Raw genomic sequence first — 27,052 nt, 5'->3', positions numbered from 1 at the left:
AAAATAATAATAATGTTAAAAATATAAAACATTCTCATGTATTACAATTCATTCATTTCCTACCGCTCATGTTCATGGTTGCAGGTGGCTGGAGCCAATCACAGCTGTCCTCCAGGACAACACCAAATTTTTATTGGCTAATACATAACGTACATGGGTCGTTGTATGGCTCTCACGGAATTACATTTTAAAATATGTGGTATTCATGGCTCTCTCAGCCAAAAAGGTTCTCGACCCCTGCTCTACAAGCTACATTCTACTTCTGCCATCCTTCCACCTTAACCAAACCACTAGTCCCAAAGAAGAGTCAAGAACAAATGACCGATAAAGTGCAAACTGTTTCTCAGCATTAATCTGTCACTATTTGAGTTGGCGCTGAATGTTGCTGACGGTAGTAGAATAAGAATGGTGTCTATATAGAGAGTTGGCCTAATTTTTTACAAAATTTAATTTACATTAAGCTTGAATACATTTATTTGGAATCCTACTGGCTCTCTTAGCCCTCAGTCAGTGAGACCAGTGATGTAGTTTTTCTCATGAGAACAAGTGGAAAATTATAGGAGCCCCCACCCCCATCTCTGCATCTTTGTCGTTCTTTTCTCTGGCCCTGCCTCCTCTGCACTGAGCAGCACTGCTGTGGAAGATGTGAGCAGTTCAGCCTGCACTGCGGCATCGCCTGTCTCTCCTTCCCCCACAGACACTCAGCCCCCAGTCCGCCCCCTCCTTGTCATTTCCCTGGGAAGGTACAGAAAAGCTGTCAAGGCAGGCACTAGCCTGTCATCCTGCTTTTCGCCTACACCCTTTCCCAGTCCTGACTCCCTCTATAGTCTCCCCCACCACCATCATCATCCACCCCCCCAACACATAAACACAAAGAGCAAAAACATTTTGTGAAAATAGACCTGTTGTGTAATTCAGGCATTATTACATTACCTCCAAGTATACTCAGTATAGTAGTTAGGGAAGCTCTAATACAAGACTGTATTTTCCTGTCACCAGAAGTCTCCGTGTAGTTATGATTTGGTTTGACATTTGCCAACAGCTGCCAAGCCCCCAACAGCTGTTTAGTAAGTAACCACTACCCTCTCTACTCTGCTCACTTCAGAAGTCTGTTTTGCCAGTTTGTGCACACTGACTTCACATTAACTTTTATTTCTACTGCTCTCTGAATACCAAACAGAAAGAATAGATACTCAGACAAAAAAAGAAGACATATTTAAAAGGAAATAGCTAGAAGACAGAGGGTATCATACAGTAATTACTCACAAAATCAAATACCAGATAAAGGGATATAGGGTAAGAAAAGAGAGTGAAAAACAGAAATGACACAGTGACAGTCACTGAATTTAATCTCAGTTGACACAATTCTTCAAAGTTTTTTCACAGCCATCTTCTACACCTACCCTCCTACAGTTATTCGGAGTTCTATCCAGTGACACAGAGAATTCACTCTACCAGTTGAAGGCAGTATGACTCAATTAGTCCTAGTGATGTGGAGTTAAATGAGGACTCTCTTCCCTGATTCCTCCTCCTTTTACCTATTGACTATCAGATAACAGTCTACTTATTTTGGTACCCATTTTTAAGGAATGACCTGTATTTATAAATATATTCTGTACATTCTAGTAGTAGGTAAGTCATTTTCTAAATTACATGAACATATGGAATTGCTTTTAAAAAAAAAGCTTCATTGGGCTGTAATTCACATACCATACTATTCACCCATTTAAAGTGTTCGATTCAATGGGTTTTAAAAAGACATATACTCACAATTATATAGCAATCACCATAATTTAATATTAATGCATATTCCTTTCCATTGAAAGAAATCCTATGCCCTTTAGCAGTCAGTATCCATTCTCTCCTTATTTCCCACCATGACCTCTAGGTTAGGTAACCACTGATTTTCATTTTGTCCCTATAGATTCCATTTTCTGGTCATTTCATATAAATAGAATTATAGAGCATATGGCCTTTTGTAACTGGCTTCTCTGAGTGAGTGTGATATTTTCAAGGGTTATCCATATTGTAGCATAGATCAGTATTCGTTTTTATTGTCAAGTAATAGTCTGTTGTATGGATATATCACATTTAACCATTCATTGGTTGATGGACATTTAGGTTGTTTCCACTCTTTGGCTGTTATGAGTATTTGTATACAAGTTTTTGCATGGACATATGTTTTTATTTTTCTTGGGTATATACCTAGGAGTAGAATTGCTAGATCATAGAACAAATGGAATTTAATCAGTCTTCCTTTAGTTCAGAGTTTATGATTGTCTGATGCAGACATCTCATCTTTTTAATCCAGATGTGGATGCCAACAGAGAGCTACCACTCACACAGCCACCTTCAGCCCACTCATCCATCACCAGTGGAAGCTGCCCAGGAACTCCAGAAATGCGCAGGCGGCAAGAGGAGGCTATGCGGAGACTAGCCACACAGGTACATTGTGGGCATGCTACTTCCATTTTAACATCGAGGGGGCAAAAGTAGGGAGACCCTAGGTACACATGAGAAAAATGGAGAAAAGTTTCTTTTTTTTTTTGCTCTTCCTAGAAAACTACTTTATTATTTCAGAACCAGAATCTTAAAGTTGGAAAGGACTAAGTAGATAAGGAAGTTGAGATGCAAGTCACATATAACTGCTCACAAAAATTAGGGAATATTTCAAAATGAATATGAAGCAATAAAAAAAAAGAAGCATTTGATTTTTTTATATTTATTTTTTTTAATTAATTGTGTTTACATAGATTCTAGTGATTTTTTTTTAATTAAACAAGGTCATCAGAAAAGCAAACGACAAGTCAAAGAAAGGTGTTCCATTAAACAAGTGAGATGCAAAACCAACTTCTATTTCATCGGTGAAAATGCGCTATACAAAAGGCTGAAAGTACTGGAGTATTTGCACGTTCTCTGGTCCCCTAATTTTTGTGAGCAGGTAGTTTGCCCAAGATCACAGTATAAGCAGGGGTCTCAAACTCAACTCAGCATGTGGGCCACAGAGCAAGATCACAGCCGTTCGGCGGGCCGCACTAGGTCTACAAAAGGCAACTGTTACGCAACACTTTTCTCACTGCAGTTGAAAACAAAAAAAAATCAGTACAACAAACACAATCGTACATGCAGTTTACTCAGTGTCACAAAACGACCAGAAACTGTAGTTCGCATCACAACTGCTGTTAACTAAGCTAATATCTAGCTAGGATGCTAGAGAAATGAAAAATACAAGTAGGCCCCTAGGCTTACTTAATTTTATCCAAAATATTTTGAACTTCGTGGATTAGTCTGCGGGCCGCACAAAATTGTTTGGCGGGCTGCATGCGGCCCGCAGGCCGCGAGTTTGAGACCCCTGGTATAAGTAATAGTTTTTTATTTTCATTCCTAATTAAAAACTTGTCCTTCTACACTATATTATCTATAATATTTTTTATCTGTTGGGTTTTAGATTTCTATTTTTATCAAAGTAATGCATGCACCTAGTTTAGAAATCAAATAATGCTCCAAGACATAATAAAAACCTACAATTCTCTTTCACTCCTCAACCCACCCTCTCTCCAGAGGCAGCCCCTTTCAGTTTTGATTAATATTCATATACTGCTGTAACTTTGTTAGCAGTTTTATACATTATATATTGCTTCTTATTATGGATGATTTTAGCTCTTTTACTTCTTTCCTCCCTCCTTCATCTCAGTACAGTTATGTCATGATTTTTGTCTGAATCCATATTATAGCATTTTCAGTATTAATATGATATAAATATGATTCACTGTGGAACTAAGGATAACAATTACCTTCTTGAGCGATTTTGTTTTTCGCTCAAGGTTTATTAAATGCCTCATTTAAAAACTTGCTTATTTTTCTTCAGACCTAAGGCTAAGTCACTGCATAACACTGAACAGCCCTGTAAAATACCTTTTGATAAAATTTATCACATGTTTTGCCCTGGAGACATTTTTCCTAGAGCCCTCCACGGAGCTCAGTTTGGACCTGTGATGCTCTCAAGGCCTACTACCTAATTGTTATCCTTGAAATTCTTTATTTTTTTTAAAGAGGTTTTATTTATTCATTTTAGAGAAGGAAGAGAGAGAGAGAAAGAGATAGAGATAGAAGGGGGAGAGGAGCAGGAAGCATAAACTCCCATATGTGCCTTGACCAGGCAAGCCCAGGGTTTCAAACCAGCGACTTCAATGTTCCAGGCGAACGCTTTATCCACTGCGCCACCACAAGCCAGGCTATCCTTGAAATTCTAATTACCTCAGTTCTGTGTTTGATCCCATTGTCATCTTAATTTTTATTTCTCATTTTGGTGGAGCACATCCTCCAGTAGTTTCCTAAGAAAGAATACATAGGAGGTCAGTTCATTGAGACCTAATGTTTCTAAAAGCATCTTTATTTCATTCTTATATTTAACTATTTGTTTGACATACTATATAATTCTAGGTTAAAAATTATTTTTCCTCAGAATTTTGAAAGCATTGCTCCGTTGTTTCGAGCTTCCAATATTGCCATTAAATGATATGGTGCTATTCTGATTTCTTTTTCTTTTCATTAAGTTTTTTAATTTATTGTGTTAACATGGATTCACATGTCCTACTGAGTATAACACCCTCACCCTCCAACAACGTACCCCCCCATTCCACTCTTTTGCCCCCTTCCCTGGTGCTATTCTTATTTCTAATCCTTTATATACAACTTTTCTCTCTCTCTCAGTATTCTCTTTTTATCACCATTGTTCTTGAGTCTTTTTTCCCATTTATTCTGTTAGTACCTAGCAAGTGCTGGTGATATGCTTTGATTCTGGGAATTGGTTTAATTGTACTTATTAATAATGTCCTCATACTATTTCCTATGTTTTCTCCTTCTCTAACTCCTTTTAATCAAAAAGTAGATTTATACTGGTACTCTAGTTTTCTTAACTTTTCTCTGCTGTTTTCTATACTTTTGTTTTTCTGTTATGGTTTTTGGCTACCATTAAGAGATTTCCTCAACATTACCTTTCAACACTTTCACAAAAGCTTTTGTAGCATCTTGTTCTTCTTTACTAGTGCAGTCTGTTCTCTTAAGTCTTCTGTAATAGTTAGGCACCACAAGACTGCTTGGAAGCTTGTATGTATAGAGATCTTAACTATAGAGCATTAAAATGACCCACCAGCCTTTATTGGAAACACCCAAAAGTCAGTGTTCATTAGTTTCTTTTCTGTGCTGTTCATCTTCCCTAGCAAAGAATCCATCAATCTCCTCCCTTGAGGATGTATATCTTGGGTGCCAGCATTCTGGAGCTAGGAGAAGAGCTAGGAGTTTCCCTCTTCAGCCCCTTGTTTTCAGTCCTGCACTTGATCTCTACCTGTTCTGTGTCTGGTGTCCCTAAGTATAGATTCTCTCTGGTTTAGTATCTTTAGTGAATGTAGTTCTCTTTCCTGTGGATGTTGAGGAAGGTAGTCACCTGCTGGGCAGAATGGGGGTAGATATCTTGGGACCAAACTGCTCCTTATATAAACTTAAATAATTCCTGTGTTTTCAACTCTCTTCCTCACCCCCGTTCCAGTGTACCTGGAGTTCTAACTCCTTTGCTTTTCTGAAGTTTTACAGATGATTTGACTTATTCCTGTTGTTATTACCCCAAGCAGGCATTCATTTCACCTTTTATCTGTTAAGTCACTCATGAATCATACATACAGGTTCTGTCTTTATATATTATAATCTGAGATTATAGGTATATATTTCTATAGATCAGCGGTTCTCAACCTGTGGGTCGCGACCCCGGGGGTTGCGACCCACAGGTTGAGAACCGCTGCTATAGATGGTGTTTGCATTTCTGTTTCTTATTGTCCCTCTTATTTTTGAAGAGTTTCAAGGGAAGAACAAAATGCAAAATGTCTGTCTCCAATATTTAAAGCAGTTTCTTGTCATGGTTTATTAGTAATGAGGAACAGAAAGTCATCTGCAATATCAGAGCCACTCCAGCTCAGAGCCAGAAATGGCATGTTTCCTCCAATTGCATTTTAAAAAATTTTTATTGATTTTTAGAGAGAGAGAGAGAGAGAGAGAGAGAGAGGAATTGGGGGGGAGAGAGACAAAGAAAGGCATTTATTTGATGTTCCACTTAGTACATGCCCTGACTGGAGATTGAACCACAACCTTGGTGTCTTGGGACAACCGACTGAGCTAACCCACCTGGGCTCCAGCTTATTTTCACCTTTCCCTACTTATTAGTACACATCCATGTATAAGTGGGCTTCTGAAAACAGTCTAGGGTCTCCCTCATATTCATCACTACCTCAGTGCAACTTTAAAAGACATCTTTCTTTTTTTTAAAGATCCCCTATAAACTGGCTTCAGCCTCTTCTTTAGAACAATCAGAATAAATGTCATCTTAGAAATACATGAAAGCTGAGAGCTTCCATCATCACAGTCATTCATTTATTAATTTAGAATGTATGTTTGGAATGCCTGTAATGCAAGACTAAAGTTAAAGCAGTGAACAAAACAGACACGATTCTTGCTGTTATGTAGCCCACTTTCTCATGGTGGGAGAAGACCAATAAACAGACAAATGAATAATATGTCAGACGATGAGGAGTGCTAAAAAGAGCTCAGAGAATTAAGTCTCCCCATGCTATTACTCATTAGTCTATCATCAAGAGAGACAGTCTCAAGATGTTTATATTCAATATTTGGAAAATGTTAAATATTATTACTGGGAAATTAGTGATTATAGTTGATAATTTTAAACTCCATAATTGTATATTTCTTGAGCAAAATATAAATAAATCTTTTTTGTACCGAAAGATGGGATTTCTTACGTTTATGTTAAACATTGTATAAAAAATGGCTCCTTAGCCTGACCAGTGGTAACGAAGTAGATAAAGCATTGACCCAGAACACTGGGGTCACTGATTCAAAGCCCCAAGGTCGCGGGCTCATCACTACGGGTCACTGGCTTGAGCTGGGGAATTGCCCATACGATCCCAAAGCTCACCAACTTAAGCCCAAAGATTGCTGGCGTGAAAACTACAAGGTCACTGGCTTGAACAAGGGGATACTGGCTCAGCCCTGGTCAAATTATGTATGAGAAGCAATCAATATACAACTAAAATAGAAGCAACTATAGTTGATGCTTCTTACCCTCTCACCCTCTCTATTCCTTTCTATCTCTCACTGTATCAAAAAAATGGAAAGGAAAAAGAAATATCTCCTTAGATTAAAATTGATATTTATATTCAGTATTTGGAAAATGTTCAATATTATAAGTAGGAAATTAGTGATTAATTATACTTAAGGAACATACTTTAAATTTCATGATTATTTTTTCCTTAAGCAAAAAATATAAGTATACTTCTTTGCACCTAGTGACAGGATATTTTAAGTTTATATTAAGTATTTTACAAGAAATGGCCTTAAATTAAGATTGCATATTATCCCAGTAATTATAAAACATGTTATAGTTCAAGTGTATAAGTTTGTACTATAAAATTATAGAACAAACCATCAATCCTGCTTCTCATCTATAACAAACCAGTAAGCAGAAATTCTTTTTAATAAGATTTTCAAATCAATTAGCATTTTGATGAAATAAACTAAAATGTGAAAATTAAAAGTGTCCTTGAAAAACCTCCTCATCTGATGTTCTTAGTGTCAGTTTTTGTATATCAGTCATTATCATTAGTAGTTTATAGTTTTCTTGCTGCTACTTAATTGAAAACACTGAAGAGTCTTTGCCACAACTTTAGAACAATTTTATTTATTGATAAAAGATTTTCCACTTGAAGCAACATTTACTAGCGTGGCATCTCTTAAATGTATTTCCAGTTACTATTACATATATCTTCTGAAATACATAATCATAGTAGGGGCCACAGAAATCTCACTCAGGGCCTTTCCTGGATATGTGAACTTAATTCTAATAACTGTAGCTTTTCCAGGTTTTGAATCTGTTACTACCAAGTGGTCATACATGCAGACTTCACCAGACAAGGAGAAGCTGGCTTAATATGTGTTGAGTTCAGTACTATTTATATTTGTTATGTCAGTTCTTTATTCTTACCTTAACCTATGACATGGTCAGTATCCAGTACCACACCCTTTTGATTATAAAGGTTTTATAGTATGTTTTCATCTCTGGTAACCAGAACTCTGCTATTAGCAAGCTCTGGGTAATGTTTAGCTTTGCTGTAATTCTAGACCTAAATAGCTGCATCTCATAGATTTTTATTTCTACTCAGTTATAGATCACTGATTACCAAAATGGTTAGGGACAATGCCAAATAAAATTTTAAAGAAAATTGACTATTTTATTTAGGTCATCTGGAATTCCTTGAGAAGTAGGTCGGTCTGGCACAGAATATTAGCCCAAGTACATTTAATCCAAAATTTATGAAATTCTCTCAGAGGACTGGTAGTATTTCAAATTCTCTACCAGGATTCATTTATGGGCACATGAATCTAATTATAATTTGACCTAATACGTTGGTTGGGAACCATTATTATGAATAAGCACTTAGTTGAATGCCCTAAGATTATTACCTAATAGAAAATATTGACATTTATATTTATTTAGTAAATAATAATTGAGTTTTCATTAAATGCAGACATATAATAAATAACCTATGGCTTATTAACTGTGTATGGCTTCACAGTTAGCAGGAAAGAGAGGCAATTAAACAAGTGATCATAATAGTTAATAAGCACTATGAGACAAAGATTCCTCAAAATTAAAAACAGAACTACTGTATGGTTCAGCAATTCTACTTCTGAGTAAAAAGAAATCACTATCTTGAAAAGATATTTTCACACAGCCCCCAATGTTTAAATTGATCCTCAAACATTTGGAAACATATTTAAACTCACTAATAGAGAAGTGCAAACTAAAATAACACCAAGGTATCATTTTCACCTGTCAATCTGAAAGAGAACTTTAAAATAGAGCAATACATTCTATTGATGAGGCTGTTGGAAAACAGACACCCTCAAACTGGTGGGAATTAAAATTGGTACAACCTTTCTGGAAGAAAACTGGGTGATACTAAGAAAACCTTTTGACCCAGTTTCCCATTTCTAGAAATCTACTGAAGATACACCTCAGATGATACAAAAATATATATGCACAAGGTTATTTATTACAGCTTTGTTTATAAATGCAAAAGTCAAAAACAATCTAAACATTTATACATGGAGAGAAGCTAAATAAACTATAGTACATCCACTCAGTGGAATACTATGCAGATATAAAAAGAAGAATGAAGAAGATCTTTGTGATTTTCAGGATATACTCTTAGGTGAGGAAGAAAATGCAAAAGAATATCTATGAGATGCTAACTTTCATGTGGGAAAGGAAGTGATGAAAGAAAATACACATGTATCTGCTTATTTGTATAAAAGAAATACAGGAAGGATAAACCAGAAAGAAAAGAGATTGCTCAAGATGGGAAAGGAACAGAAAGAAGTGGGCAATGGGAATGGTGCACACAGATGAAAAAGGATTGACCCTTCTTTAAATATATCTTTTTTTTATAGCTCTGACTCAGAAACATACTAATGTTTCATACATCCCAGAAATAGTTAAAACCAACCAGCATGTGGGGGGAACCCCAAATGGAATGCAAACAATCGCAATTGAATCTACCTGTATTATAAATAACATATCCACACCGAGGAAGGCAGAGGGGAGAAAAAGTTAACTTAAGTTTGGAAAACAGTATTTTGACTGAATACTAACTATAAGGCTAAAGACAAAAAGAAATGTACATAAATGCTGTAATTTAGTTAACAAATGTATGTCTCATAGGGGTATGTGTTAATTCTAAAAATCCTTCATGTATAAACTGGAATTGAATAAATAAGTAAATACATTATAAATAATAGGGCTGGGTGTCTCATTGTTGGGGGAAAAAGTTACAAATAAGAAAACAATTCTACAATGAACCAGATGATACTGGATGAAAATCTGAGGTATTACTATGTACTCATAGTTTTAAGTATATATCTATATCTAAAGATGTATCTAATGAGATATATGTGTGTGTGTGTGTGTGTGTGTGTGTGTGTGTATGTAGAGAGAGAGAGATACACAGAAATATAGGTAGATGTTTCTGTGTGAGTTAATATATACACATATATTTCCTAGCTCTGTCCACTGAGGTGGGCCCAAAAGCTATGACACTTCAGTCACAATAAGCACAACTACTACTCAGGTCTAGTTTTCTAAATATCATTCTCCAACAAAAGAAATAAGGGTTCTGGAGAAGTAAATGATGCCAAGTCTGGAGCCTGCAACATCTTCTGGTTCTAGAAAGCAAGAAAGTGCTTTTAAAAAGTTGGGGCTTCTTGAGAGAACACAGGCACCAACCTGAGGGCAGTCCTAATAACCAAAGTTGGAACAAATTGAGCAATAAACAAATACTGGATTATAACCAATAGAACAAAATTAATTCATTTTTATTAAATCAGTCATAAATTAATTAAAGAGAGGGGACAGCTCTTTCTTCCAGTAGAATTCCAATTAATAAATATAGAAGGAAAGAGGGAAATAGAAAATCAGTATTAGGCAAACACCACAGTGATAACTTATTTCAGACAAGATCCACTGATGAATGCTAAAATTAGTGGGCAAAAGTTTGAGAATAAACAGGATATGCATAGTCTCAAAGTATCTAACCCAAAATATTTATTAACAACAAAGGAAAATACAGTAACTTTACAGTAGAGAAACCTGGCAGAAATCTTTACCTTAACTAAATGATCAAGGTTTTTGTGGTGTTCTTGCCAAAAAGTCTCAGTTGGATTATGAGAAAAACAACAGAGAAACCTAGATTGACTTTTTGTCAAAAGCCTTTGACAAAATAACTGATTACTACTCTTCAAAATGTCATGGTCATGAAAGACAAAGACTGTGTTCTTACAGACTACAGGAGTCTAAGGAGAAATATAATAACTACGTGCAATATGTGGTCCTGGATATAATCCTGGAACAGAAAAAGGACACTAGTGGAAAACTGGCAAAATTTGAATACTACCTTTAGTTAATAGTATTGTGCCAACATTATTTCCTGGTTTTGATAATTAATGCTATGGTTATATAAGATGTTAATAATAAGGGAAGCCAGGTGAGGGATATGTAGAACCTCTGTGTACTACTTTTATAACATTTCTGTAAATCTAAAATTAGTTCTAAATTAAAATTTAAAAATCCTGTCAAAAAAATAAAAAATTGTAGAGCTCCAAGCTGGAAAATTACTGAGGCAGAACCCAAATCTGGAAGCTATTCTTAGCTTCCAGTCCCAGAGTGAGTATTAGAGTCAGAGTTGAGAGACAGAAGAGAAGGAAGAGAAAGTATTTGTTTACACTGAGCCTCCAGGTTCCTAGAAATACTAGAAAGCCAAACAAACTCTAAAGCAGGGGTCGGGAACCTTTTTGGCTGAGAGAGCCATGAACGCCACATATTTTAAAATGTAATTTCGTGAGAGCCATACAACGACCCATGTACATTACGCATTATCCAATAAAAATTTGGTGTTGTCCCGGAGAACAGCTGTGATTGGCTCCAGCCACCCGCAACCATGAACATGAGCAGTAGGAAATGAATGGATTGTAATACATGAGAATGTTTTATATTTTTAACGTTATTTTTTTTTATTATTAAAGATTTGTCTGCAAGCTAGATGCAGCCATCAAAAGAGCCATATCTTGGCCCTGGCCGGTTGGCTCAATGGTAGAGCATTGGCCTGGCGTGCAGGAGTCCCGGGTTCGATTCCTGGCCAGGGCACACAGGAGAAGCACCCATCTGCTTCTCCACCCCTCCCCCTCTCCTTCCTCTCTGTCTCTCTCTTCCCCTCCCGCAACCAAGGCTCCACTGGAGCAAAGTTGGCCCAGGCGCTGAGGATGGCTCTGTGGCCTCTGCCTCAGGCGCTGGAATGGCTCTGATTGCGGCAGAGCGACGCCCCAAGATGGGTAGAGCATCGCCCCCTGGTGGGTATGCCGGGTGGATTCCGTTCGGGCGCATGTGGGAGTCTGTCTGACTGCCTCCCCATATCCAGCTTCGGAAAAATACAAAAAAAAAAAAAAAAAAAAGCCACATCTGGCTCGCAAGCCATAGGTTCCCAACCCCTGCTCTAAAGTGTTGGAAGGGATGTGCGGAGGGGGAAATAATCCGGTGGTGACGCAGGAGGGAGTTCACGGAGTTGATGAGGAGACATGGAATAGGAACATGAGAGCAGACCTGAAGCAAGTGCAGTTGCATCTTAGAATTTAACTGATACAAATGCCAGTCATTGCGTAAATTAATTTTTTATGTCCAAATAAATTTCAGATCTTCAAAGCTGCCTTTTCTTTATGTGAAATTAGCATACTGCTGGCACAGATTACCCATTTGAAGTAGAAATAGGTCTTGGGAGAGTGAAGGCTTGGGACTTTCAATACAAGCCTGACAGATTTGATGCCACTCAGTCATTTGATTAAGGCATTTAGTGAGGATCATGCTTAGCTTTATCATTTCTTGTGTAATGTTAAGTCAGAAGCTTTTTTATACCTAAGGCTATACTGATCTCCATCCAGTCTTTTGTCTGTATAGCCTGCAAAGCTCTCCTTTTCTTTCTTCCCTCACAGAAGTAATCTAAAATTTACTCAGTGGCTTCAAAAAATTAGTACCATCATGATCAGAGAGGATATATATTTGGTTAGAATTGTTTTAATAACTGACATAATATTGTATACCAGCTATACTTTAAAAAAAATTAACGTTTAGGAATTTAATATAATAAAAACTTGAGCCTGACCAGGCGGTGGCACAGTGGATAGAGCGTCGGGCTGGGATGCGGAGGACCTAGGTTTGAGACCCCAAGGTCGCCAGCTTGAGCACAGGCTCATCTGGCTTGAGCAAAAGCCCACCAACTTGAACCCAAAGTCGCTGGCTCCAGCAAGGGGCTACTCGGTCTGCTGAAGGCCCGTGGTCAAGGCACATATGAGAAAGCAATCAATGAACAACTAAGGTGTTGCAACAAAAAACTGATGATTGATGCTTCTCATCTCTCTCCGTTCCTGTCTGTCTGTCCCTATCTATCCCTCTCTCTGTCCCTGTAAAAATAAAAACAAAAAAAAAACTTAAGATGGAAAAAAAAGACCTAACTAAAAATGAAATGTCAACAAGTCATTGTGAGAAACAAGAATTTACCAAGGAGAAAGGTTTTACCTGCTTGATTTATTTATTTATTTTTGTATTTTTCTAAAGTTGGAAATGGGGAGGCAGTCAGACAGACTCCCGCATGCACCCGACTGGGATCCACCCAGCACACCCACCAGGGGGCGATGCTCTGTTGCAACTAGAGCCATTCCAGCGCCTGAGGCAGAGGCCACAGAGCCATCCTTAGCGCCCGGGCCAACTTTGCTCCAATGGAGCCTTGGCTGTGGGAGGGGAAGAGAGAGACAGAGAGGAAGGAGAGGGGGAGGGGTGGAAGAGCAGATGGGTGCGCTTCTCCTGTGTGCCCTGGCCAGGAATCGAACCTGGGACTCCTGCACGCCAGGCCGATGCTCTACCACTGAGCCAACTGGCCAGGGCTTGCTTGATTTATTGAGGGACTAATTCTGAACCAATTCCAGGAAGTTGGAATAATAGTGACTAAGCATGGGTGACCATGATAACTTCCTCAAAGCTGTAGGGAATGAGTGATCTAGTATCCATCATTGAACACTGATAGGGCAACAGACTGGAGAAAAACAACTACATTCCCAGACTTGTTTCCTATTTGTATATGTAAGAAAAGTTGTAGATAATGTTAGTATTTAATTTGCAGGAAGTACCAAATGTTTTCGACAGATTGTATGTACATAGTATGTATACTATGTAACAAACAATTTTGAAATATCTAATAAGTAACCTATTTTGAACCACAGTGCAAATTTCATGAAGATGTTGCATGATCATTCTACAAATGAATCAAGACTTTATTTGGAATGCCAAAGAAATATATAAAATTCAAGAAAAGTAGCCATAGAAGGGGTAACTTAGCAATGTTATTTAACCTTTACTAGATGAAACCTCATTTAGCCAAGAGCACAGATGACTTTTAATGAAAGCAGTGAAAGAACCCTCTTCCTAAATTTCAGAATTTTTGTGTTCAAACTTATCCTGTTACATTAGGTTTTAAAGGATAAGTTAACAGCTGATTTGCTCAGCTGTGTTTCGCCTTAGGCTGTGAACCAGTTGAAATAAAATATGGTGAACGTTCATATTGATTCAGAGGTTTACTGTTTGCTTTTTATAAGGTAAAGATTTGTATCCATGTGGACATAACCACTGACACTGTTCATTGAGAGGACAAATTAATTGCTGCCAAGATTTCTGTCTGGGTTCCTTATTTGAGATAGATAACAAAGTAATGACCAGTCTACCATTTTCATATTATACTCAGATATCATTGCTTCACTCACAAGCAAGTCCTATCTACAGCTTTATATGTGTAGTAACATTTCCTATATTGTTCAGTTTTTTTATGCTTAATGAGAGGGATTTCAAGTACTTTTTAAAGTGACATTTCTAGCATTTGTTAAGAGCTCGGATGACCATACCTACAGATTAGGAGTCTGTTCAAAACAACACTAATAGATGACTCTCTTCTCTGAGAGATGATTGAAGAGCTGGAGTTCCAATAGTATATCTATGAGTGCTCTTAGGGCACCCTTCAAAGCACAAAGGCAGTGGCTGAAAAAGAGAATATATAAAATCTTGATGCTGACAGTGATGAAGATAGAGAGGAAGAGAAGAAGGAGGAAGGCGATGATGATGGGGACAACTATGCACATACTATGTGATGAGCATGCCAAGTGCTTTCCATACATTCAAGCTGAATCTCTCTGCCAATTTCACATTATTTATACCGCCCTTTCCCTTTTATGGTTACTGCTGAACCAAAGGAATGTTCTAGATTAGAATAACCCTCTACACTTGCACTCAAGGTAAAGAGCAAGCTCTGCATATTCAAACAAACAGAAATCCAGAGCTTAAAATTTTAGGTTCCAGCCAAACAGCCCAGACCCTGGATGATATTAAGACTCATACATTTTCCAAGTTCTTTAAATTTAAGACCTGCATCTAACAAAGATTTCACTCCTTTCCTTCTTCCTGTTATCTAATTTTGATTCTCTTGTCTTGAAGTGCTCAAAATATTTGATCCTAATTCTTAACTCAAAATTATTTTTTATATGACTATAACATTAAAAAGTGATGACTTATAAACATGTTTATTGAGGCTAATCTATGGTTTTTCTTTACTATTTTATTTCTAATGCATTGTTATAAAATCAGACTCCTTCCTATACAACTCCATGCTGAATAAATATTAGAGAGATGAATGTAAATATTTGTTCTTAGAGGCCCTGGCTGGGTTGCTCAGTTGGTTAGAGCATCATCCCTATACACAAGGGTTGCATCTCTCCTTACCTGTCTGTCTCTTCATATATATATATATATATATATTCTTAGGCTTGCCTATTTCTTATAATGCAGAGGGAAAACTCATTTGTATTTATAAATATTAATTGGCATATACTATAGTAAAAATATGTTATCAAAGTTCTGATCTTTGATATATCAGGCAGTTTCTGAGTTAGCAGCTTTTATTTTTACTTGAAAATGTTGAGGAATGGGGAACAGAAGAAGACCATGTTAGGGAATGAGCATATAATAACCATGGCTATTGCTCTTGCTACTGACAAAGCTATGTGCGTGCTCCTCTTTCTTTTGTAGGTCGTTGCCTATCACTATTGCCAAGCAGATAATGCCTACACCTGCCTAGTGCCAGAATTCGTCCATAATGTTGCTGCCCTGCTCTGCCGCTCACCTCAGCTGGCAGCCTATCGGGAGCAGCTCCTCCGAGAGCCTCACCTACAGAGCATGCTAAGCCTTCGGTCCTGTGTTCAAGACCCCATGGCCTCTTTTCGGAGGGGAGTCCTGGAGCCCCTGGAGAATCTCCACAAAGGTACAGATAAGGTGCAAAGAAGGTGAAAGGTAGAGGTTTTGGAGCACAAGTTTACCTGGAGCATGTTATAGAAATGATTTTCTTTAATTCATTCTTTTTTTAAAATTTTTTTTAAATTATTTATTGATTTTAGAGAAACAAGAAGGGAGAGAGAGACAGACAGACAGAAACATCGAATTGTGCCTATATGTGCCCTGACCGGTGATTGAACCACAAGTTTGCCATATTGCGATGATACTCTCACCAATTGAGCTATCCGGCCAGGGCGAAATTATTATTTTTTTACCACATTGCCTAAACTATTTAGTTTAGGTTCCATAGCTGATGTTCTACAGAACACAGTTAAAAGATAAAAAAATTTTACTTGAGGCCTGACCTGTAGTGGCACAGTGGCTAAAGTGTTGACCTGGAATGCTGAGGTAACCAGTTCGAAACCCCAGGCTTGCCTAGTCAAGGCACATATGGGAGTTGATGTTTCCCGCTCCTCCCCCTGTTCTATCTCTTACCTCTCTCTCTCTCTCTCTCTCTCTCTCCCTCTCTCCCTCTCTCTCTCTCTCTCTCTCTCTCTCTTTCTCTCTCCTCTCTAAAAGTGAATAAATAAAATCTAAAAAAAAAGGTAAAGAAGAAACCCTCATTTACTGCTGGAGGGAATGCAAATTAGAACAACCATTATGGAAGAAAGTATGGTGGTTCCTCAAAAAATTTTAAAAAAAAATTTTACTTGAAAAATCAAAATTCCTACAGGAAGTACTACTTCCTCCTTACTTCATAAAAAGTCTTATTTCTAAATATAATGCATTTTTCTTGTACTAAAGGTAGTAGAGCTTCCAGTCCTTTCTGTGAAGTTCAAATAAATCAGTGAAGCCATGGCTCCAGCTCAGTGTTGTGGAGTTCACATGGTTAGAAACCTCCCCAATCTTTATGCTTGATGCTTTTTATTCCTCTGCAGATCATGTAAAAAGAGATGGCATCGTGTTGCACAGCTCAAGTTGGAGGGAAATGAAATGGAATCCTTCTCCCTCACATGCCTAAACCTTTTCTCCTCTTTTCCTCGGTATCTATAGGGTAGGCTGTGACCTAGGTACAACCCTCTCCTCCGTTACCCATCTCTGCCCCATCCCCTTAGCAGGGATCTGTCAGTCCTGGAAGCCAAAGAAAAGGATTTGAGTCAGCATGAGATTTCTGAGCAATCCTGTTTATTCCTGGGATACTTGTTTACCTTTCTTGAGGGTTTTGGAGATACTCATAAGAAAGAACAAGTGATTATAATTTTACATTATCCTGGCTATCATCTTCATTATTTTCAACCTCCATGCTGGTTACCCAAATATCAAAACTTAACTTCTCAACCCTGATGATCTCTGTCTCTATCTCTATTGCCTACTAGCTTTACCATACCCTAGACTTTTTAAGTCTTGAAATTTCTCTACAAATATATTTAAGTATTTTCTGTACATTGAAGTTTCTCGGCCACCAATATGAAATGAAAGGTCATACTAATCTGTTATCACAACTAAAGGAAAGATAATTCACATGCAATGTATAGCTTTTCTGAGCAAAAACATTGTCTGATGTGAGCCTTCTTTTCACTTTTGAGAATTTTTGTACAATATACTAGTAAGAATATCTCATGCACTGGGGTTCAATTCTGATTTTGGTACTTAACACCATCTCTTCTCATGATGTTTCCATAATTCTTATTTCCCTCAGATACCTAACTAAAGTCTTAGGCTGTGACTAGTAAGGAAGACAGCTCAAATATTTGTTAAGTATACATGTGAGGGCAGTGGGGAATCCTTGGCAAAAAAAAAAAAAAATAATAAAATATATATTAAAAATAATATATATATAATATATATAAAAATAATACATATATATATATATTTTTTTTTTTTTTTTTTTACAAGGGAGTAAAAACAAGGGTTAAAGGGTTTCGGAAACTTTTCCAAGGACTTGTCAGCTAGAAGAATGGCTCCTAAGAACCCATCCATTTAAGGTTTTTATTAGTCCATGACAAAATAAAATAGAAACAGCCTACTTGAAACCTATATGGTTTTGTTTTTTTCAGGGACAGAGAGAGAGTCAGAGAGAGGGATAGATAGGGACAGACAGACAGGAATGGAGAGAGATGAGAAGCATCAATCATCAGTTTTTTGTTGCAACACCTTAGTTGTTCATTGATTGCTCTCTCATATGTGCCTTGGCCGTGGGCCTTCAGCAGACCGAGTAACCCCTTGCTTGAGCCAGCGACCTTGGTTCCAAGCTGGTGAGCTTTTTGCTTAAGCCAGATGAGCCCGCGCTCAAGCTGGCAACCTCAGGGTCTCGAACCTGGGTCCTCCGCATCCCAGACCGATGCTCTATCCCAGGGGTCCCCAAACTACGGCCCGGCCCGCGGGCCACATGCAGCCCCCTGAGGCCATTTATCCGGCCCCCGCCGCACTTCCGGAAGGGGCACCTCTTTCATTGGTGGTCAGTGAGAGGAGCACATTGACCATCTCATTAGCCAAAAGCAGGTCCATAGTTCCCATTGAAATACTGGTCAGTTTGTTGATTTAAATTTACTTGTTCTTTATTTTAAATATTGTATTTGTTCCTGGTTTTTTTTTTTTTTGTTTGTTTGTTTTTAAAATAAGATATGTGCAGTATGCATAGGGATTTGTTCATAATTTTTTTTATAGTCCGGCCCTCCAACGGTCTAAGGGACAGTGAACTGGCCCCCTGTGTAAAAGTTTGGGGACCCCTGCTCTATCCACTACGCCACTGCCTGGTCAGGCAAAACCTATATGGTTTTATGGACCAATGTCACCATAATGGTTCAATTTAAAAGATTCAATTTAAAAGAAAGAAAAGGAAAGGAAAGAAAGAGAGGGAGGAAAGAAGAGAGGAAGAAAGGGAGGGAGGGAGGGAAGGAATCTAGAATTTGTGTGGCTATATAGATGTAGTTTGCATATAATACAGGTAAATTATGTCTTTTTTTAATGTTAAAATATTTTTTCTGTGAAATAATGGTGATAGTAGTTGTATATATTTTAAATATTCTTACATTTAAATATGTTAGTAGCGATTTTTTAAATTTTTGTCTGTAAACTTTTAAAAGCTATTGAGTTAGAGTATGTATTTAAATAATGTACAAAAGTTTGAAAATGAACATGTAGGAGCAGTCTTACAAAGCCGGTTACATTTGAAAGGCATAGATCATTAAAGTCTTAGCTTTTAAGTTAATAATTGAGAAACTTCATCATTTGGGAAAGAAAAAAGAAATTTAGGAGTAGTTCTCTTTGTTTTGCAATATTAGTATTATTTGGAAATTCTTTGCATTTATTCATCTGAATTCTAAAAAATACAGTCTTTGATAAGTATGCAACCCTTATTTAACAGATGAAATATTTTTGACATGTCATATCACCTGTATTAATAAGTGACTTCCAAGTAACTCTTTCAAAGGAAGAGAATCTCAAAAAAAAAACAAACCAAGATTGAGAATATAATGATCTTTGCTGGGGCATGTATTTCTTTTTTTACACTTGATCTTAGTCAAAAGGCCGAGAAGCCATGTTGCATTTCTTTAAAAAAAAAAAAAAAAGGAAATGATATATTGTCTACTTTACTCTTGGGATGAATAATATAATCTCCTGGGAATTTATGCAAATAAAACTTTAATTGTATTAGCTATTGAATTATTTTGTTCATGAAAATGTCTATATCATAATTTAGAGCATGTTCTTGATCGTTATGCTTGAGAATGTGTTTGAAATGTTTTTCCCAAAGAAAATTCAACAGGTATATTATCATCAGCCCCTTTTCTCCACTTGAAAATCATGGCTTTCTTATGAAGGAGCCTGGGTGAAGTTAAAGGAAATAGAATTGAAGAGGTGGAGGCAGTGGTGTGCTGGTAAATTTTTTAACAACCAGCTGCAGGAGGAGGATTTTAACATTTGCTGGTTTCCATTGTGTAAATAAATATTCCCACTTTGGTCAGTTTTAGGCTACCAGTTGCTTAACAACCACCTCATGAAAATATTGCAGCGGGCTCTCCTGAACCAGTCAGGATAGCTCCAGCACACCAGCACTGAGTGGGACCAGGGGACTGTACTGTAGTAACAAGGGATGATAGGGCTACTCTATCTGCCCAGCAGAATGCAATTAGGAAATTTTCTGTGGTAATGAAAGACACAATTACACTTAAGAGAGCCAAGGTCCTCAAAATCAAGAACATAAGAGCCCCCAGCTGTGTGGGTAAATGTCAATTAGTGCCAACTAACTTCTCTCTCTTCTTAATTATTTGGAATCCTGAAAGGAATAATGTGTTTTCTAAGTACTACATCATATAGGATGCCATTTTATTAGTAATCATTGTTAATAGTGAAAACTGGAACCCTAGTTCATTTTGCTTCCTAAAAAGTCACCAGATGAAAGTAATAGTTAAAACTCTTCAGCCTGACCAGGTGGTTATGCAGTGGATAGAGCATCGACCTGGGACGCTGAGAACCCAGGTTCAAAACCCCAAGGTTGCCAGCTTGAACACGGGGTCACTGGCTTGAGCATGGGATCATAGACATGACACCATGTTAGCCAGCTTGAACCCAAATGTCCCTGGCTTGAAACCAAGATTGCTGGCTTGAGCAAAGGGTCACTGGCCTGGCTATAGCCCAAGGCACATATGAGAAGCAATCAATGAACAACTAACAGTGCTGCAACTATGAGTTGATGCTTCTCATCTGTCTCCCTTCCAGTCTGTCTTTGTCTCTCTCTTGCTAAAAAATTACAAAAAAAAAAACTTCATAATTTGAAAAATGACTTAATAGTACTAAGATACTGAAATTAAATTTCCTTTTATATAAAGCTTATACTTTAGGAGGAAAATAAAAAGTTATTAATCATGCAAAAAATCTACATATTTTCAAATGTGAAACCAAAATATGTAGACGTTCAGTTGGTCTTGACTCTTTGAAAGGCTGAACCAATTTTGTACAGAAGTTCGTAGTATTTTCCTTTTATCCCCAGCTTCATCTTTTTCCTCCCCAAATAGGGTCTATTTCCCAGTTCAAGCATCCAATGACTTCTTTCTCTCTCCCCCCCCACCCCACCTTCCTCCTTTCAAAATCTGTAAGGCCTTACTAATAACTTTTACTTGTTGCTCAGTTCATTTGTACTAAAATGTTTGTTCAACTTGGGAATTTTTAAATCTCCAATTGTTCAGTGTAGTTTAACAATCAATAAGCATTTAATGAAAGTAGAAGCCTGAAATCTTACCAAGCCTTCTTCTACAGCCTAGCCCTAAAGATAAACTGATTTTGTCAATTTAGGATAGTAGAGAGTTCAGGAGGGAACTGGACACAAACATGGTGGAGTTCATGTGACTTCTTCTCCCGCCCTGCCCCCCACCCAATATCACTCAAGGGTCTCACTGAAACTGCTTTAGGGATAGTCTAGGAGGTTACTAGTTCTGTAAGAGCTTGTGATCCAACCTGCCTAGTTAAAATCTGTCTGTTGGTTGCGATTCTTTTTCTCTGTTCCCTCATTCCTTCCTTTACCCTGTGCATTCACAGATAGTCCTATATACTGCTTTTGACTTCCAGTTAAACCCTTTTTTTTTAATTCCCAGGGGAACATGGAATATAGTTTAGTGCTATCAGAAAAAAAAAATCAACACATTCTTTTCACCTTTTTTTAAAGTATTGTATAAGAATAATGAATTACTATGTGCAGGTTCTCATAAATGCAGTACTCACACTGTCTCACATCTGATAATATGGAGGAAATAATGATACATACATTTTGTATATATGTGACAAAAGCTTTCACACCTGATGAAAACAAAATGAATTCACTGACTAGATTACTCTGTCTATATATTAAATTATGGTACCCTTAGCTCTTAGTCCCTTTTAAAATTTTTTTCCCTAACAGACAAATAATCAAAGACCCAAAAAGAACTCACTTATCCACTTGGTAATTATTAAGTAATTTGTTTCTTTCTATCTCAGAGAGAAAAATTCCAGATGAAGATTTCATCATCTTAATTGATGGATTAAATGAAGCAGAATTTCACAAACCGGATTATGGGGATACAATTGTATCATTTCTGAGTAAAATGATTGGAAAATTTCCTTCCTGGCTCAAACTAATTGTAACAGTTAGGACCAGTTTACAGGTATGTGTTTGCTTTTGGAACATAAATTATTTCCCTTGGAGAGTGCTTGTTCCTTTAGTGATGAGTTTTACTAAACCTCTACCATGTCCTTGAGTCCTAGCAAGAATAATTCCCCAAGAGCATATTTTGAGAGTAAGAAATGTGATCTAGAGCAGTGGTCCCCAACCTTTTTTGGGCCACAGACCGGTTTAATGTCAGAAAATATTTTCACGGACCGGCCTTTAGGGTGGGACAGATAAATGTATCATGTGACCGAGACAAGCGTCAAGAGTGAGTCTTAGACGGATGTAACAAAAGGAATCTGGTCATTTTTTAAAAATAAAACATCGTTCAGACTTAAATATAAGTAAAATGGAAATAATATAAGTTATTTATTCTTTCTCTGCGGACCGGTACCAAATGGCCCATGGACCGGTACCGGTCCGGGGGTTGGGGACCACTGATCTAGAGAGAACATTCTCTGTGTATGTCTCTCGTAGCTCAGATCCCCATTTCTGTTGCTCTGGATAAGTTTTGATAATGTGCCCTTCAAAATAGCATGAAAAGAAAGTATTCGTTTTTCTAGACTTAGTCCTGAGGACAGATAGCAGTACAGAGTCCGTAACACACTAATTTACTGTTTGACTTTTGTTTTCTATTTTTTATCATTTAATGCCATGCTGAAGTCAGTTCAGCCTATAGTGTACAGTCTGATTTTCTAGTTCTTCCCTCTGCTTCTACTTGCTGCAGCATGATGGTGGATTTCTATGTGCCTTCCTCTAAGAAATATGAGCAATATTAAGGTTTGAGATTAAATTTACTACAAGGAGATAAGATTTCTTTTTTAATTACCTTCTCTGCTCACTTAATGGCCTGGACAGTGAACTAGGAATATGAAACTGAGCCTGTAAAGACAGATGGTGTGAGGGTAAATGACCCCATCTTCTCTGCCATTCTCATTGTAGCTAAATTAGTATCTCCCATTCTTTACATATTCACACTTGGTTTAGAACAGGGTTTCTCAATGTTCTTTTTTTTCCCCTAACAATCTTATCTTTTTGATGAACATTAAAATCTCACATATTATACACCTATCCCACTATAGCAGATCCTCAAATAACATTTCGTTCAATGTTGTTTAGCTATAACACTGATGAGATGTCATCAGAACTTAATTCTTATTTAAATCAATTAGCCATTGGTAAAATTTATTTCATTATATGTTGTTTCACTTAAAGTCACAGAACCTATTGACAGAGTTAATTGAGGACTTACTGTATTTGGTGCAACTCCCTCATAACAATTGCTAATATACAGAAAATAGTGTTAGCTTCCCTCCTTTCCGCCCTCCAGGCACTTAGTATTATTCTTATATATTAACCAAGTAGCTTTATGCCTTCTGTGATAAAAAACTGTACTTCTGAACCTGGCCACCACCTTGCAGATGTTTGTTTTTAATCTCAAAGTAATTTGAATTAAAGGATATGGATGAATCAACATAAATGCATCTTTACAAATAAAAATTATGTAATCTACCATTATCAGTCAGTAGCTTGATTGTTAAAAACGAAGGATAAATAAAAGAAACTTCCAGGAACACAATCTCTGACTAATTTCACTAAATATATGTTTAGGAGATGTTATCCTCGTTTATATTTTTATAGAATGTCTTGTGCAATCTCAAAAGACATTTTAGGTATAACTTGGTGAGCAGATGACTTTAATCTTTCAGCTGTGCCAACGAACAGGAGACATACATATTAATATACAAAGTTGAAATTTCTTTGTCTTTACAAACTTCTCTGATACTTCTTTCACTTTAATCAAGAATTTTTTAAAATTATTTTCATTCAGCTCTGACAATGAAATAATTTATAGATCTAAAAAATGAGCCCTCATATTGATCATTATTTCCACAAACATTTCTTAAGTTCTTCAGGTGTGTCAGGCACTTTCTAGGAACTAAGGATGCAACAATGAACAAAGACAGTTTTCCTGCCCTCATAAAGCTTATATTCTAGTGAAGAACACAAAGAATAAGTAAGAGAAAAAATAAATATATATTAGAAATATAGGCAGTGTTAGTGCTTGAAGACAAATAAAATAGGATAAAGGGAAAATGGGAGTGATAGTCACTTTGGAGAGGGCAGATAGGAAAGGCCTCTTCAAGGAGCCTTGTAAAGTGATGAGATCTGATTTACCTTTTTAAGAGATTTCTTCGGCTGCTGGCTATGTAGATAATAAAATGTAGGGGATCAAGAAATACCCTGATGGGGGTGGGGGTGGCTTTGCTGGAAGCACTGCCCTACCCCGGGAAGCTTTTCCCGTGGCTAGAAAGAAGGCTGAGGACATTTTGCGATTTGGGCTAAGTGCTCAGAGACTGGTGAAGTGTACCTTTGTGATTGTTGAAATTGTATGACTTGTGCTGTTGTAAAAAAAAAAAAAAAAAAAGAATAGAAGCAGAAGTGCAGGTAGAAGGTGATGGTGGCTTAGACCAGAGCGGTGATGGTGGAGACCCTGTGAAGTGGGCATGTTTGGACAGAATTTTGAAGGAGAATCTAAAGGACTTGATGATGGGTTGAATATGGGTGCAAGCAAGAGAGAAGATTCGTGAATGAATCATGGGGTTTTGGTGAGTAACTGGGCAAATGCTGGAAAGGAGAAAGGGCACAGATATCTCCCACAGTTTGGTCGTAATACAATTTACTGACATGGGAAGGTTTTGTGGAGAGGGACAGAATTCAGCAGTTCTGATTTGGTCCCTTTTAAGTTTGTTTGTGAAGCATCCAGGTATAACTGTTTAGCAGGCATAAAAGATGAATGCCCAGGGGAGATGATTAAACTGAAATATAAAGTTAGGCATTATCTGCATATAGATAATATTTAGAACCACAGAACAATATTACCTGTTCTAGGGAGCAAGTAGCTAGGTAAAAAGAATGGAGATCTGAGCCCAGGGGGACTGAGAAATGAAAGAGGGGCCAGCAGAAAAGCCTGGGTAGGAGTAGCCAGTGTGCTAAGAGGAATACTAGGGGAACTTGGTATGGGAGGCAGCTGCAGTAATGACTCAAGGAGAAAAGTGTGATCCTGTGTCACACACTGCTGAGAGGCTGAGGAAGATGAGAACTGCACCTTAGTTACTAGATTTGGCAAGGTGAAGGTTATTGATAACCTTCATAAAACCATTTCAGTGAAGTGATGGTGTTGAAATCTGCTTGCAAAAGATGGAGGAGAGAATGGGAAGGGAAGAATTAGAGACAAACAAGAATTAGAGCAAAAACATTTATGTGAAATTTTACTAAAAATGGGAACAGAGGGAGGAATTTTGGGGTCATTTGTCTGTGCAGTCCAGTGGAGGAGAAGAAATTGATAGCAGGAAAGAGAGTGGACACTTAGAGGAACAGTCTGTAAACAGATAAGATGGAATCCAGAGCATGAGTCACCACAAAGCCATATATGGCACCTTTCCCCAATATGATGTCTAAGCTGATCACCAAGGTACCATGCTTTCCACTATTAGAAATTTTCCTTTGGGCTAAGTCATTTCAGAAGGGCTACATTAAAATGCCTCATTTTATTTGGAGGGTTAGAAAGCCACATTTTTATATGGCATTCTTTGAGTCCTTAGGCATTTCTCTTACTTTGACATTATGCCATGGTTTACACTGAGAAATATTACAACAAAAAGGTTATGTGGCACTCTATTTTCTATTTATTTTAGGAGTGTTATTTACCATATTGACCAATTAAATCACTCCTAAAGTATCTTTTATAAAGAACCATAAAAAATTATCTTAAGTCTCAGTATTAGAAAGAATGTTCCTCCTGTGCAACTATATAATTTGTTTTATCCATGCATACTAATACTTGGTTATGTTTTCTTCTTTTCTTTAGCCACTCAGAAATTCAGAATAAATTTTTGGACCCCATAGTTTATCATAAAAGTTAGGGGAAACTGAAGGTCTTTCTCTCTATCTCTCTCCATCTGTTTTAGGAAATTACCAAGCTGCTGCCTTTCCATAGAATATTTTTGGATCGACTAGAAGAGAATGAAGCCATAGACCAGGACCTGCAGGCTTACATCCTGCACCGGATACACAGCAGCTCAGAGATCCAGAATAACATTTCACTTAATGGCAAAATGGACAATACTACATTTGGCAAACTCAGTTCTCATCTCAAGACCCTCAGTCAAGGGTCCTATCTATACCTGAAACTCACATTTGACCTCATAGAAAAAGGCTATCTAGTGTTAAAGAGCTCTAGCTACAAAGTAGTTCCTGTTTCACTCTCTGAGGTTTATTTACTCCAGTGCAATATGAAGTTCCCAACCCAGTCTTCCTTTGACCGGGTGATGCCTCTCCTGAATGTGGCAGTGGCCTCTCTCCACCCACTGACTGATGAACATATCTTCCAGGCCATCAATGCTGGTAGCATTGAAGGCACACTAGAATGGGAGGACTTTCAGCAGAGAATGGAGAACCTCTCCATGTTTCTAATCAAGCGCAGAGACATGACTCGTATGTTTGTACATCCTTCTTTTCGAGAATGGCTTATCTGGAGAGAAGAAGGAGAGAAAACCAAATTTCTCTGTGATCCCAGGTAAGCCACAGATTTGTAATAAGCACTTCTGAGCCTATTTTGTATTTATTTCATGGAGTATGGATATTGAAAGCAATGAGAAATATTCTCCATTGAATATTTCACATAATGGAAATATCTGTTTCTTCTCAAGACAAGGCTATAATGAGATTAATTTCTCACAATGTTATTTCCTTGAGATTCAAAATCTGCATAGATGTGAAAAATGCGCCCATACATTCCTGTATTTTCCTAAATGTCTCTGGTCACACTGGTGATCCCAGGCTATAATTAATTTAGTCATTTAACAGACTTCCTCAGTGTTCTTCAGATATGAAGAAAAGTTTATATGTTATTCATCTCTTTG

At 37.4% G+C, this 27,052-nt stretch overlaps 2 protein-coding genes across 8 annotated transcripts in view; one reads left to right on the top strand and one right to left on the bottom strand.

Annotated features, from left to right (window-relative positions):
* Positions 1-27,052, bottom strand: part of STRADA (STE20 related adaptor alpha) — a 424,012-nt gene that overhangs the window by 1,672 nt on the left and 395,288 nt on the right. The gene's annotated exons all lie outside the window — the stretch shown is intronic.
* Positions 1-27,052, top strand: part of TANC2 (tetratricopeptide repeat, ankyrin repeat and coiled-coil containing 2) — a 372,265-nt gene that overhangs the window by 267,136 nt on the left and 78,077 nt on the right. For all 7 annotated transcript variants that reach the window (XM_066363072.1, XM_066363071.1, XM_066363070.1 and 4 more), the window contains 4 exons: positions 2,312-2,445; positions 15,740-15,971; positions 21,959-22,125; positions 26,099-26,706. In XM_066363072.1, coding sequence (XP_066219169.1) covers positions 2,312-2,445; positions 15,740-15,971; positions 21,959-22,125; positions 26,099-26,706 — 1,141 coding nt within the window. The remainder of the gene's footprint in view (positions 1-2,311; positions 2,446-15,739; positions 15,972-21,958; positions 22,126-26,098; positions 26,707-27,052) is intronic.

Source organism: Saccopteryx leptura, chromosome 2 (assembly GCF_036850995.1).
Source record: "Saccopteryx leptura isolate mSacLep1 chromosome 2, mSacLep1_pri_phased_curated, whole genome shotgun sequence".
NCBI lineage: Eukaryota > Metazoa > Chordata > Mammalia > Chiroptera > Emballonuridae > Saccopteryx > Saccopteryx leptura.
This window is presented reverse-complemented; position numbering and strand designations above follow the sequence as displayed.